The 14,901-nt window shown below is 43.9% G+C and overlaps 1 protein-coding gene across 2 annotated transcripts in view; it reads left to right on the forward strand.

The window, feature by feature from the left end:
• Positions 1–6,070, forward strand: part of LOC125041815 (cytochrome P450 9e2-like) — a 7,661-nt gene extending 1,591 nt beyond the window's left edge. For both annotated transcript variants that reach the window (XM_047637131.1, XM_047637130.1), the window contains exons 2-7: positions 1,734–1,911; positions 2,037–2,754; positions 2,905–3,123; positions 3,524–3,584; positions 4,225–4,415; positions 4,635–6,070. In XM_047637131.1, the coding sequence (XP_047493087.1) occupies positions 1,735–1,911; positions 2,037–2,754; positions 2,905–3,123; positions 3,524–3,584; positions 4,225–4,415; positions 4,635–4,804 (1,536 nt within the window). In that variant the 5' untranslated portion in view covers position 1,734 and the 3' untranslated portion in view covers positions 4,805–6,070. The remainder of the gene's footprint in view (positions 1–1,733; positions 1,912–2,036; positions 2,755–2,904; positions 3,124–3,523; positions 3,585–4,224; positions 4,416–4,634) is intronic.
• Positions 6,071–14,901: the final 8,831 nt, after the last annotated feature.

The following is a 14,901-nucleotide window of genomic DNA, read 5'->3' on the forward strand; positions in this document are numbered from 1 at the left end:
CATATATGTGTGTGTGTGTATACACACATATATATATATGAAATATATATATCTACACACATATATAAATACATATATATATATATATATATATATATATGCATATATATATATATATATATATATATATATATATATACATGTATAGACATATATACGTATATATTTATATTTACATATATATTCATATATATACATATAATCATATATACACATACATACATACATATACATAGATACACACGCACGCACATATGTGTATACATATGTATACATATATACACGCACACCTACATACATATACATACATACATATGTGTATATATAAATATATTGTGTATGAGAGAGAGAGAGAGAGAGAGAGAGAGCGAGCAAGAGAGACAGGCCCTGAGTTGCGAGGAGGCTCCAACAAGGCAGATGTCACCGATAACGTTTCTACCACGCAGGAATTTTAAAAGGAACATCAAGTTGGCAGTCCCGCGTTTGTTCACAGACACATGTTGCGTGTATGTGTCCACTTACATACATCGTATATACTTTTACCGTGGTAGTATCAGAGGCAGAACCATAGAACTCTAGATGGTCTAGAATGGTAGGTCAGGGTCGGGGCCGCAGTCACGATGCTCCAAGCGGGCGAGAATAGAGAGGAAGGCCCATGTGTTATAGACTGCTTGATGTGACCAAGTGCCCGTTGCTCTGAGTGATTGCAGTGGGACGAGAGCCTCGAGAGCCATATAAACTTGAATAGAATAGGAAAAGATCAGAGGAAGAGACGAGAGAGAGGGGGGGGGGGGGGAGGAGAGGAAGAGATAGTAATTTTAATAATAATCAATAATAATTTAGTTTTATTCCGTGTCAGCAAGACTGCTAGACGAGAACACTACTGCTGCACCACACAGACAGAGGGGGGAAGAAAGGGAGAGAGGGGGGAGGAAGAGAAAAAGGGGGAAGGAAGAGAGAGGGGGTAAGGAAGAGAGAGAGGGGGAGGAAGCGAGGGAGGGATGAAGAAAGAGAGAGGGGGAGGAAGAGAGGGAGTGAGGGAGGAAGAGAGAGAGGTAGGGAGGAGAGAGGGAGAGTGTTAGACTCATCTGGTAATGAATCCCCATGATTTGGTAATGTGCCCAGTTTAGTAATGAAAAGTTCAAAATGTAATTTTTATTTATTTGATGTAATCATCAAACTCACTCATTATACTCGCTAGGTACTATGTTTAACGGGGGCCCGCTTCAGGGTTTTGAAATAACATGACTTGTGCGTATGTTACATACTTTCGATATGTTCCCAATTTCAAGCTTAGGTCAAAAATTTAACTGAAACGAGATTTGTGCCGCAGCTACAATTATATTACAAGATAAGTTAGCACTGTAATTAATCCAGTATCTTCCAATATCTGTAAGATGATAATGTGATAAGATTACGCCACATGCCCCATCGCAAGACAGAACAGTGAATTCTCTCGAAGGACTTAGGGTTTGGGAGATGGAGAAAGTTGATCTGAATAGATGCCATTCCTAACCTCGGACTTTGGGTAGGATTCGAACTCACGCTCTGGATGACCCTTTTGGTCCCAAGCTGCGTGCGTTACTGCTGCACCAAGTCGGCTTCCTTCCACTGTCTATATCTTGTAAATAAAATTAAGTTGAATTGCACTTGTTTACGTATTCCAATACCCACTCTAAAAGTCTTCACCATCCACTGATTTCCTCTTGATTTATATGATTTTTTCTCACCAGGATGATTGGAGTAACATGGCTGCTGTTGGGTGCGGCGCTAGCACTGTTTTGGGCATATTCGTGGTGGAAACACAGATACTGGGCAAATAAAGGTGTGCCCACTCCGCCTGTGGTCCCTTTCATCGGTCATGCGCATAAATTGTTTCTCGCAGATAAAAGATGTAACTTTGAAAAAGAGGTAATGTGATGTTTTCTGTAAATTATTGTGTTATTGAGCATCAGACGCCACAGTGATTAGTAAGAAATATTTGTATAATTCTTTATAGATTTTAATCTCGTGATACATCCCTCCACTCTTAACAGATCTATTTCAACTGTAGTGGATCAAAGTTAAGTGGTGTCTACTCCTTCCACGAGCCCGTGTTACTGGTGGGCGATCCAGAACTCATGAGGCACATTTTCGTGAAGGACTTTGACCACTTTATGGACAGAAGGACACTAAACATGCCGAGCGAGAAGGACAAAGTAATGGCCAACATGTTGTCTCTAAAGACAGGCGAAGAGTGGAAGAAACTGAGAGCCATCATGTCTCCCACTTTCACTTCAGGCAGAATGAAGGGGATGTTCCCGCTCGTGTGTAAAAAGGCCGACGACCTCGTCTCCTTCTGCCTGAAGGAAGCTCGCACGAAGCCCTTTGTCGACATGAAGTATAATTTTGGCCGCTTCACCATGGACACAATTGCTTCCTGTGCCTTTGGTATTGAATGCAATTCACTAGTGGGTGAAAAGGCAGAATTTGCTGAAAAGGTTGAGACTTTTTTCAAAATGACGCCGGGAATGATGTGTAGACTTCTTTTCCTGAGCATATTTCCTAGACTTGGCAATCTACTTAATATGAGATTTTCAGTACCAGCAACAGATTTCTTTACGGAAGTTGCCCGTGAGACCATGCGAACGAGGCAAAGTGGAAATAAAAGAGGAGACTTTTTGGATCTGTTGCTGGAGGCAGAAGTCTCCACTGGCGATGCCGAAGGAATCACGGCAACGCAAGACGACAGTAAATCATCCCAGTCTAAGCAAGGTGAGTTGCAACTTGGATTCACATCATGCAATTCACAGTGTTTACTTACTGCAGTTTAAGACATATACCTATCATTTACAGTGTTATCATAAAACTCACCTCATTTACACCAGGTAGTGATTAAGATGCAGACGCTTTCCATTCTCGCAGCACTGGATGAACTGACCATCATCTCCCAAAGTGTCATGTTCCTGGTCGCCGGTTACGATACCACAGCCTCCACGCTGGCCTTTGCGTCCATCCTACTTGCCAAGCACCCAGAGATCCAGCAACGCCTTCGTCAGGAGATCAGTGAAATAGTCGAGGAACACGGCGACATAACCTACCAGGGGATTATGGAAGCCAAATATCTTGATGCTTGTGTCATGGGTAAGTCTCCCAGATTAATTTCTGCTCTAATGTCTTAAATGGAAGTGCTGTTTGTCAGACTTTTAGAATTTTTATGGGCAAGTAGTAACGTACTTGGTCCATCCTCAGGAAAGAGAAAAAAGACGAACAGGAAACTCATCCCGGACTCAGTAATACTCCAATTCGCCAAATCTTCCGAGAAAAGGAAAATATGGTTTAGTTTTGAAGACAACAAAACACACACACACATACATATATACATACATCTTTAATGTACAAAGCGTAGGTGTCAAAGGTCAGCTACTGAGGAAAAGAAAAGAAAAAAGAGAGAATCGAAGAACTGAACCATGCCAGAATCTGAATGAGTTGCCAAGTCTTCCTTTCCCGAGCGCGATTAACCTTTCCATTTCTCTCTTCACAGAAACCCTTCGTATGTACCCACCGGGGCTTTTCCTGGAGCGCAAGTGTGTAAAGGAATACAAGTAAGACCTTTTAAAAATACTTCATATCTCAAACTTGTATGAATATATGCCTACTTAGGTGTAAATTACCTATTAGTTCTACCCTTTGCATGCATTTTTGTGTATATAAATTCTAATTTGGTCTTATACTGTATATGTATTGCATACATATATGTATATTTATACTTGTGAGTGTGTATGTGTTTGTAAGTTTTTGTTTGTGTATATATGTATATATATGAATACATATGTGTGTATGTATTTATATGGATATATATGTATATACATATACATATATGTATAGATAGATATAGATATACATTTATATACACATATATTTATATAAATAAATACACACATATATATACATACTTATTAATGTATGTATATATATATTATATACATATTATATATTATACATTGTATACATCTATAAATACATAGATAGATAGATGTATAGGCATATATGTATTTTTATGTGCATATATATACATATATATCCATACAAATACACACACACATATGTATATCGCATAAGCGACATCAATTCCCGATATGTACCCAGAAAAGCAATGAGAAACGAGCTCCCGCCTAGTTTCCTAAGGGCGCACAGAGAAAGAGGTAAAGGAGACTTATAATGCCTAACCTCAAATCTTTGCAGGATCCCTGGCACGGACGTGACCATCGAGCCTGGCTTAATAGTAACATGCTCGATCTTCAACATCCAACGGGACCCGAAGTACTGGCCTGAGCCCGAGGAATTTCGCCCCGAGCGCTTCTTGCCGGAGAACAAGGCGAACATCACCAACTTAACGCACATTCCCTTCGGAATCGGACCCAGGAACTGTATAGGTGAGATAACCTGAGATTTAGGAGTGAGATTGGCTTTGAATAATATCGTCATGTCTTGACAGTTCTTTTTCTCTCACTTTTCTTTTTCTCTCTCTTTTTCTGTCTTTCTTTATTTCTCTCCCTCCCTCTCCGCCCCTCTTTCTCTGGCTTTCTCTACTAACAAGATATATTAAAGTACCCATAATTAATGAGTAATAAATCACTTCGCTTTCCTTGCAGCGATGAGATTTGCCCTCATGGAAACCAAAGTTGGTCTGGCCAAGATGCTCCTTGCCTCAGACATGAAGTTGGCACCAGGACACGAAGAAATTAAGACTGACTTTGGCTTTGGTTTGCTGAGGCCAAAAGACGGGGTTAACCTTCTCCTGACACCTTTGAAAGAAGAGTGAAAAAGGAAAGGAGAGAGAGAGAGAAAGAGAGAGAGAAAGAGAGAGAGAGAGAGAGAGAGAGAGAGTCATTTATTCCCAATGAAGACAAGATTGAGAAAGGACAGAAAGGAAGAACATGTATAACGTGCCTTATCAGTACCTTATTCCTGTACATTAGAAGGGGGCGTCTGAAGCAATTGTCTGAAATCTTTCGTATGTTGGATACGTCATTTTAAATTTTACCTTTACTTGCTAGCTATTAATATATCTCCATTCTAACACCAGAATGAAGGTAGAAAATGAATTAATGATAATTATAATGATGATAACGATGATAATAATAATAACAATATAATGATAATAATAGTGATAGTAATGTTGATATAAAGTCTTCCATTCAAAGTGCAAAAACAGCATCGAAATGAAAAAAACGCAAAAAAATCATATATTTGGATAGCACATGCCATTTGTATTACAATACATAATTAAATGCTTTTTTTTTTTTTTTTTTTTTTTTGGGGGGGGGGGTCTGTTTGCATGAAACTCCTAATGCAGAATACATCAAAAAGTCAAAGTAACATGTAAAATATATTATGCATTTACTTAACTCATCAGTATTTCTTAATATATTTTATTTTACACTAGATCATATACTGTTGTGACTTACCTTTATGAATAGTTGGAGACAATACCCTTTTCTATTAATAAAATGTATTATTTTGAGTTATTTTTCGTTAAATGATCTTGGTGCCAAAAGAATAGAATAGGCAATTGACCAAACTAAAATATCAAGTAGATATATTATTATAGATATTTTTGTAAAAAAAAAAGAGTCGCTTTCCATAAAGATAATAAGACAAAATAACCAACCTTTCGAACTGACATAAAAAATAAGCAGAGTGCCAGGCCCAGCTGTTTTCTCTTTATTAGGGCTGATTTCCGTTCCGTCCACTTTGACGACGAAGCCAAAAACGAAGTATTTGGATGTGTTGAGTTTATTTATTATTTCTATTATTATTATTATTATTACTTTTTGATAGGACTGTAAAAACAAATTCTCCGTTTTTTTATACATAGAACTGTAATAAACATTTCGTCATTCAAAGAAAACGAAGCACAGAAAAGCAGCGGAAGATTTGTAATGATGTAGATTACAAGATAACAAAAACTAATATGTATTTATTATGGTTTATATTACGATTAAGTAAATTCGTTCTGGAGGACCAATCATGAAGTGATACAAATAATACTTGTAATAACAAATAAAGGTATGGAACAAGTTCTTTATCATCGCCTTTCTTTCCACTTGTACTTTCTTCAATACAAATTAATTAATCGATTTATATATACATATATCTATATATGTATAGATATATGTATGTGTGTGTAATTATTTATATATATATGTATGTGTGTGTAATTATTAATAGATATATGTATGTATTTATATATATGTATATATATGTATACACATATGTATATATACATGTGTATATATATTAATTTATATATGTATATGTATGTATATAACTATAACTATACTATATATATATTATATAAATGTATATATATGTATATATATATATACACACAAACATACATACACACACATACACATATATATACACACACATATGTGTATATATATATGTATTATATATATATATATATATATTACCAGGGGTTTGTTTGGTCTTTATAGGCCCTTTTGGTTCTTTTAGCATTGATCTCTGAATGATTAGCCACTCGAGGAATAAATAAAATTTGTATAGAGAACTCAAATATATATTCACAAGTATTTACTCAGCAATACAAGTATATCGATGACAAATAATAACAAGATGAGTTCGATGCGCCGAGATTCGTAGAACAGTCGGGGTACTGATGTGTAAGGTACAGAGGTGTAGGTGCCAAGACAATTCGGCTCGCCAGAGAAGGGCCGATCTCAAGCTTTTTCATGAATATAAAAGGATGTGATCAGTCAAGAAGATCGGAGCCAAGTGACCGTCCAGCTGAGGGGTCACCGACATTACTTCGGTGGCGGGAACTAAATGCCTTTCATACGAACAAACGAACACATGCAACTGAAATACAACCAATGAAATAATGAGCCGGCGGCTGAAAGTATCGATTAATGGTGAAACCATCAACCTAACTAATTATCACCAAATAATCCCTTTACATATATATATGTTTGTGTGTGTGTGTATACAGGCACACATATTTATATATACATACATACATATACGTGTGTATATATACATATATATATTTGTGTGTGTGTGTGTATGGTAGAAAAAAACAATGCAAAAACTGAACAAGGCGAAGAAGGTTACCGTGATCCCTCGATCATGGATTGTTTTGCCGGGGTGACTTAAAGAGATTTTTTAAAGAGATACACCGGACCCGCCCCCCCCGGCAAATTCGGCCTCGACGCTTACGCGTTACCGCGGCGCTTCGATGTCCACCCCTCGTTGCTGCCGCGATGCTAATTGCTTACTTGCATTTAGCTTAGTGCCCTGTAGCCTATTCTTTCCCTTATGGAATTTTCGGCAATAGGATAACTCTCTGCGCACCTTCTGGTGAACTGGACCCCATCTTCGGGCTCGTGCTCGGACGTGGGCAGACCTTTACCTCCCACAGGGGAGGGTGTGTCTGGGGGGCCTTAGCGTGCCTGCCTTACGGTGCACAGAGAGTTGCCATTCTTTTTACTAGGGACTGGTATGGCAGACCATCTGATGACTGCCACTCTAGATATTTCGTTTAGGAATGAATAGGCAGGTAGGAGCCCCTCCCTTTGTCTAGCCCTCAGCCTGGTTCTGTCGAAATTGCTGCTAGACAGAACCGAATTCACGTCCCGCCACTGTAACCGCCTAGAAAGTTAGCTTCTCCCCCTAACAGCCTTTGGGTGGCTGTTTCTGAGGGTTGAAGAAACTTCCTTGAAAGGTGCAAGACTCCTCTTCCATCACTGAGGTGAAACAGCCTTTGGGTGGCTGTTTCAGAGGGAAGAGGAATTCACAAAGACACAGGTTCTTTCCTTCCTCACTAAGGTGAAACAACCTTTGGGTGGTTGCTTCAGAGGGATGAAAGGAACCACCTGGCAAAAGGACAAGATCCCCCTTCCCTCACTGAGGTGAAACAGCCTTTGGATGACTGCTTCAGAGGGGAGGGGGGAATCACTTTGAAAAGACACAGGTCCTTTCCTTCCTCACTGAGGTGAAACAACCTTTGGGTGGTTGCTTCAGAAGGATGAAAGGAACTGCCTAGAACAATTGCAAAACCTCCCTTCCCTCACTGAGGTGAAACAGCCTTTGGGTAGCTGTTTCAGAGGGAAGAAGGGATTCACTTTGAAAAGGTACAGGAACTCTCCTTCCTCACTGAGGTGAAACAACCTTTGGGTGGTTGCTTCAGGGGGATGAAAGGAACTGCCCGGTAAAAGTGCAAGACTCCTCTTCCCTCACTGCGGTGAAACAGCCTTTGGGAGGCTGATTTAGAGGGAAGAGGGATTCACTTTGAAAAAGTACAGGTCCCCTCCTTCCTCAATGTGGTGAAACAACCTTTGGGTGGTTGTTTCAGAGGAATAAGAGGAACCTCCTGGGAAAAGTCCAAGAGCTCCCTCCCTCACTGAGGTAAAGCAACCTTTTGGTGGCTGCTTCAGAGGGCTGAGCAAAAGGGCTCCAAACAATGATGTCCCGTAGGTGGAAGGGCATCCCCTCTGGTCTCTCCCCAGGGGTTTTACACCTACCCACGCGTTTGCCGTGCATGGCAGCCTTGTGCGCTGTGTAGACTGGAGTCCTGGAGGTTGAGCGATGCCGTGAACGAGTACGCCCTGCGGCTAGCAACACGCCTCTTTGGTCCTCTATTCCAGCAAGACAGGCGGCCTGAGCCTGGCCCGGTCACTGTCAATCGGCTGGTTTCCCCCGGGAGACTAGAGTCAAGCAGTCATGCCGCCATTGGCACTCACAATGGTCTGTGAGCGACGTCACAATGGCTATTGGCTGCGTATATCCTCTCATCACTCCTGTTGCTGTTAGACACTGGTTCTGCCACTCAGCTTCCTCTTGTTGGACTCCATGGTGGGTGGGGGCGTGAGAGGATAAAGCACTTACCATTACATGGAAAATTCAAACAAACACCCCCCACAGACTGAAATTTTTTTTTACGAACCGCGCAATTCCCAGACCACGGCAGTCACCATGAAGCCATATGTGCCTTCTGGTGGCAAAAGAAAACCCCATGCACAGGACGATACTGTCACGCCTGCTGCTAAGGTGGACAAGACCGAAGCCAATGGGTCTGTCCACCGAATCGTCAAACAAATTGACTCTCGAGCTGGCCCCTCTAGGCCAACAGCTAAGCCAGGGAGGCCCCTGAGTTCTCAGACGGCCTCCCAGACTGAGAGGGGAGAGCAGGCTGAACCAGCCATATCAGCTGCTGCCCCCACAAACAAGCCCGAAAGCCGAAAGGGTGGGCTGAAGGGTCCAAGGCCGGAGACCGACTCTGATGAAGAGTTGGAACCCCCTAAACGCTTCACCCAGTTCAAAGTGTCAGCTAAACTCGAAGGCTTCGACAATGCCTACCAATTGGTCAGGGCGTTGGAGCTGCAACGGAAAACCCGGCTGTCGATCCAGGTCGCCCGAGATCAGGGCATGATCATAATGCCCAAAGATCAAGCTACCTTGAATTTCCTCCAGGAAACGAAGGAGCTAGCAGATGGGAGGAAAGTGAGTCTTTCCCCACTATATCCCGAGGAAAAGAGAACCAAGATGGTGCTACTTGGCTTCTCAGTCTCGTACGTTGTGGAGCTGATCGCTTCACACCTACAGGTCGTGCAGGCTTCCCGAATATCGAAGGGGAAGACTCCAACCAGGTAAGTCCTGGTGACCATAAAAGGTGCCTCAACCACTACCCTTGATCTGGGTAACTGGGGCACCTACAACCTTCGAACGTATGTGCCTGAACTACTTCGGTGTTTCAAGTGCCAGAAATATGGTCACCACCAGGCTAACTGTACAGGCAAGCCTAAATGTGGTGTCTGTAGCAAGGCACACAACACAGAGGTATGCCTTGAGGCATACAAAGAAGAAAAGAGGGACACAACAGCCAAATGTCCCAACTGCGCCAAGAAGCATCACGCCTGGAGCCTGACTTGCTGTCAGGAAAGAGGCGGCCCCCAGGCGACAAGAGGTTGCTAAAACGCGACCAGACTTCTTTCCTGCCCCCCCCCCCCCCTGGCCCCACGTCTGGGGAAGGAACAAAAGCGAAAAGGCCTCCCGACCTCCTAAGAGGAAGGAAGCCGCCCCCCAGCCGATACCGTATGTCTCCAACAAAAAGGAGTTTCTGACAATGCCAAAGGTGCAGAAAAAGAACCTAAAGAAAAAAAAGGTTCTAAGAGTACCACAAATACCTCCCCAACAGATGATCATCTCCTCTTTGACGAGGACGATATAACTCTCCTGTTGACTGCTTTTGTCTCAGCAGTAGCAACAGCCCTGGGGAGGTCGAGTGAGGAGGCTGAGAAGGCAGTTTCGGTCGCCATGACGGCAATGACCCAGACTGTCGCAGCCCTGAAGGGAAGAAAGCCGGATAGAGCAAAGCCAGTCCCACCCTCACCCCAGGACTAGACTCCCCTCCCCACTCCAAACCAGGCCATGCCTTCACAGGCAGAGCCAAAACAGGCTGAATCTGTGCAGCCAGAGCCAGAGCACGCTGACTATGCCCAGGCAAGGCCAGCCAAGAAAAAGTCTGAGAGAAAAGCCAAACCAACTTAAGTCAGAGCTACCAAAGGCTCACCACCCCTCAGTGGACCCAAGGATAGCCTGACAACAGACGAGGAGCCCTCAACCAGCAAGGACCTCGCAATGGAGTTGTTAGACTCCGACGATGTCTCTGATGTAACTATTACTGAATAACATCATGACACACCACCTAAGTATCCTACAATGGAACATCAATGACTTCTCCGCAAAGAATGCCTTTCTCCAAGCAGTAGTGCCATCAAGGAACATTGACATTGTCATGCTCCAGGAGACATTAACAGTGGACACTGTTCGCTTCTCAGGGTATCATGTCTTCACACTGCCACGAACACCTGGCAAGAGAGGCTTGATCACCCTTGTGAGAGCAGCAATCCCCTGCTCCGCAATAGCTGATGCATCGCACTGTGGAGACGATGTTGAATCCCTTGTCGTCGAGGTTTACCTGGCCGGGGGGCCCCTCAAACTGTACAATGTGTACAGCCAGCCACACTGTAGAAGCTTAGACATCAGCCAGGTCTGTGCATCTGCTGCACATGACCGAGTGATCATAGGGGGAGACTTCAATGCACTCCACCCCATCCTGGCTCCCTGCCGGGCACCGGATGCGGCCGGCTATCACATAGCCGACGTGCTAGAGACATTCCCTGAGATTACTCTCCTCAACACCCAAAAGCCAACGTATTTCAGAGGAGGGGTCCTAGACCTCACCCTGGCGACTGCGACACTGGTGGGGAGGATTAGCTGGTGTGTCGATGAGACCGTCACATGTGACCATTTTCGGCACTATAACTACCCTCATGGATACTGGCCCAGCCGAAATCTGAAGACCGAATCCAAGATGGAAAACAGACAAGGTCAACTGGCAAGCGTTTTGAAACGCCTTGGCCCTCTGTTTGAGATGCAATGATCCCCCACAAAGCGAAAATGGGGAAGTGCTCGAAGCTAGCCTGCTAAACGCCATTAATGAAGCAGCCTCACTGACCATGCCCAAAACTCGGCCTGGGTCCAGAAGTCACAAAGACGACTGGTACTTAAACGACGAGATCAGGGAGGTCAACCACAGGGTGAACATGTGCCGAAAACTATGCCGAAGGCAAAGAACCCCTGACAACTTATTCCTCCTAAGGGAGGCTGTCACGGATGCGTATGAAACTGCCAACAGAGTCAGGCAGGAAAAGTGGCTGGAATGGTGTGAGTCCTTTGACCACCAAACCACCCTTTCAGAGCTGTGGCAACGGGTCAGGCGAGCTACCAGCCGCTCAGCCCCGAGGTGCACCCATCACGACCCCCAAGCCGAGGCTGACAGACTGGCACACGAGTTCTCTTCAAAAACGAGCAGCAACAGCCTGCCAGCCGAGCTGAGGGCAAGACAAGAGCGTCTACAGCCAGACAGACATACTCAGATCAGAGAAAGGGCGCCCGAACCCGATAACTCAGAGGTTATTTTTTCTCTGAGGGAACTAAGGAAAGCCTATAAATCCAGTTCCAACACAGCCCTGGGCTCTGATGGGATCTCGTATCCCATTATCTCTTACCTAGGACTAGCAGGTGAGCTTGCACTCTTGCAACTCATCAACAAGTCCTGGGAAACTTCCACTCTACCCCAGAGTTGGAAGAGGGCTACTATAGTTACCGTCCCAAAACCAAAGGAGCCGGGGAAGTACTGCCCCATCTCTCTTCTCAGCTGCCTGGCCAAAACGGCCGAGAGGATGGTACTACACCGGCTGCAATGGAAAATGGGTCCCCCGCACGAACACCTCCACGGGTTCACAAGGGGCATGGGCACAGCACACAGCATAGCCATGCTCTTAAGCACAATCAGCAAGGGCCCAGCTGTAGTGGTATTCCTTGACCTGGAGAAGGCTTTTGAACTGGCAAGTCTGCTTGCCATTCAGGAAAGCCAGAAGGGAATCAGAGGAATGCTCTTGGCTTGGATAGGTGACTACTTTAGGAACAGGACTGCCAATGTCAAATTCCAGGGTCACCTATCGCAGCACATGCCACTCGAAAATGGAACGTCACAGGGTGGGGTTCTCAGTCCAGCCCTATTTAACACTTTAATGTCCTGCATCCTCAACATAAACCTCCCAGTGGGGTGCAAGATCATCTCGTATGCAAACGATCTCGCTATTACCTCCACTGGACCACGCAGCCAGAATAAAGCCCAGCGTTGTCTGGACCTCGTGTCCGAGTAGTGTTGAAGGACAGGACTAAAGATCTCTGCAGCCAAATCCAAAGCCATTGCTCTGAGACAGAGAGTTCGAGGCACAAGACTGAAAATCCAGGGAGTGGAATTGGAATGGGTCCAGGGCTACCTATACCTTGGGGTAAGGATAGACCGGACCCTCTTCTTCCAGAAGGAGGTCAAGTACCTGGTTGACCGAACCAAAGCAAGACTGTCTGTAATGAGAGCAATGACTGGGAGACGCATAGGGGACAGACACAAAGTACTAAGATCATTCTATGTACATGCTGTCCGGCCCGTTGTGGACTATGCCTCAGTCGCTCTAATTGCTGCCAAGAGAAAGTACACAGACAAATTAGACAGTCCAAAATGAAGCCGCCAGGATCATTCTGGGTGCCCTGAGGTGGACGAAGTTCTTCAACCTCCTGATGGAGGCAAATCTTCTCCCTCTGGACTCACGAATCGATCTAATGGCTACACAATTCCTGTCAAAGGTCATCCAGGCTCCCAGGAACACAAGCCTAAGACAAAAATTAGTCAGACGCCCCTATCAAAACAACGAGCTCTTTGCAAACAACTCCTGGCTGTGTGAGACAGCCAGGGTGAGACAGCCATCACCTTAAAGAACAGCTTGTTAAGGGCATGGACTCCCCCCACCCTGACGTTGCCGAACCACCCTGACGTTGCCGAAGCCCCGCATAATATTTTTTTGAGCCTGCCAATGAAAAAGAGCCTATACCCCATGCCTAACCTAAAGGCAGAAGCCCACAGGGTCATTGCAGCCATCACTCCTCCGGGTAGTAGAACATACTACACGGATGGATCGGTCGATCCTTTGAGCCACACTGCAGGCGCCGGCTTTGCAGCAAGGGACGCCATGCAATCCATGAGGGTAACAGACAACGCCTCCTCGCTGCAGCCAGAGGCAGTTGCAATCATGGGAGCCCTAGCCCACGCGTCCCTAAGGGAAGGACAAGTGGTCATACAGACAGACTCCAGGGCAGCCATTGACTGTCTTCAGCACAGCTCACCCACAGACATCTACCTACTGACCACGATTCTCACAATGGCACATAGAGTTCTTGCTCATTGTAGAAGAATTATCATCAACTGAGTCCCAAGCCACATTGGCATCAGAGGGACCGAGCTTGCTGACGGACTAGCTCCACAGAGAGGAAACGAGAACCTCCCCCTCGGCCAGCTGATACTCAGACGCCACAGGCTATGAACCAATGGCACTCTCTGAAGTAATCAACAGAGGTACCGAAGTCATTCTTCACAGAATGCGCCTAGGTTACCACTGTGCATGGCAGATTATCACAACAATTGAACGCCACACTAGTCCACTACTTAGAAAATTGTGACCATATACAATTCCTGAGACAGGGACCACCCACAACAGCCGCCGTGTGCTGGTAAAGAGGCTGTGCGATATGCTTACAACATGGCAGCAGGAGCGCCTGCTGGCAATCCCACCGCCACGGTAAGCACCGAGTGTCAGACTAATAACTGAGACAGCTTTAAAAATCTGACACAGGCCGGGCCATATTTAGAAGGCCCGGGCGAAGCTAGAACTTCGCAAATCATAAAGAAGAACCCCGACTGTTCTACGAATCTCGGCGCATCGAACTCACCTTGTTATTATTTGTCATCGATATACTTGTATTGCTGAGTAAATACTTGTGAATATATATTTGAGTTATCTATACTAATTTTATTTATTCCTCGAGTGGCTAATCATTCAGAGATCAATGCTAAAAGAACCAAAAGGGGCTATAAAGACCAAACAAACCCCTGATAATATATATATATAATACAAATATATACACACAGATAAGTGTATGTGTATATATATATATGTGTATGTGTGTGTGTATGTATATGCATTTGTGTGTATATATATGTATATATACATATATATACATATATATAATATATATAGTATAGTTATAGTTATATAAATACATATACATATATAAATGAATATATATACACACATGTATATATACATATGTGTATACATATATATACATATATATATATATATATAAATACATACATATATCTATAAATAATTACACACATATATATCTATACATATATAGATATATGTATATATAAATCGATTAATTAATTTATATTGAAGAAAGTACAAGTGGAAAGAAAGGCGATGA

Source organism: Penaeus chinensis, chromosome 31 (assembly GCF_019202785.1).
Source record: "Penaeus chinensis breed Huanghai No. 1 chromosome 31, ASM1920278v2, whole genome shotgun sequence".
NCBI lineage: Eukaryota > Metazoa > Arthropoda > Malacostraca > Decapoda > Penaeidae > Penaeus > Penaeus chinensis.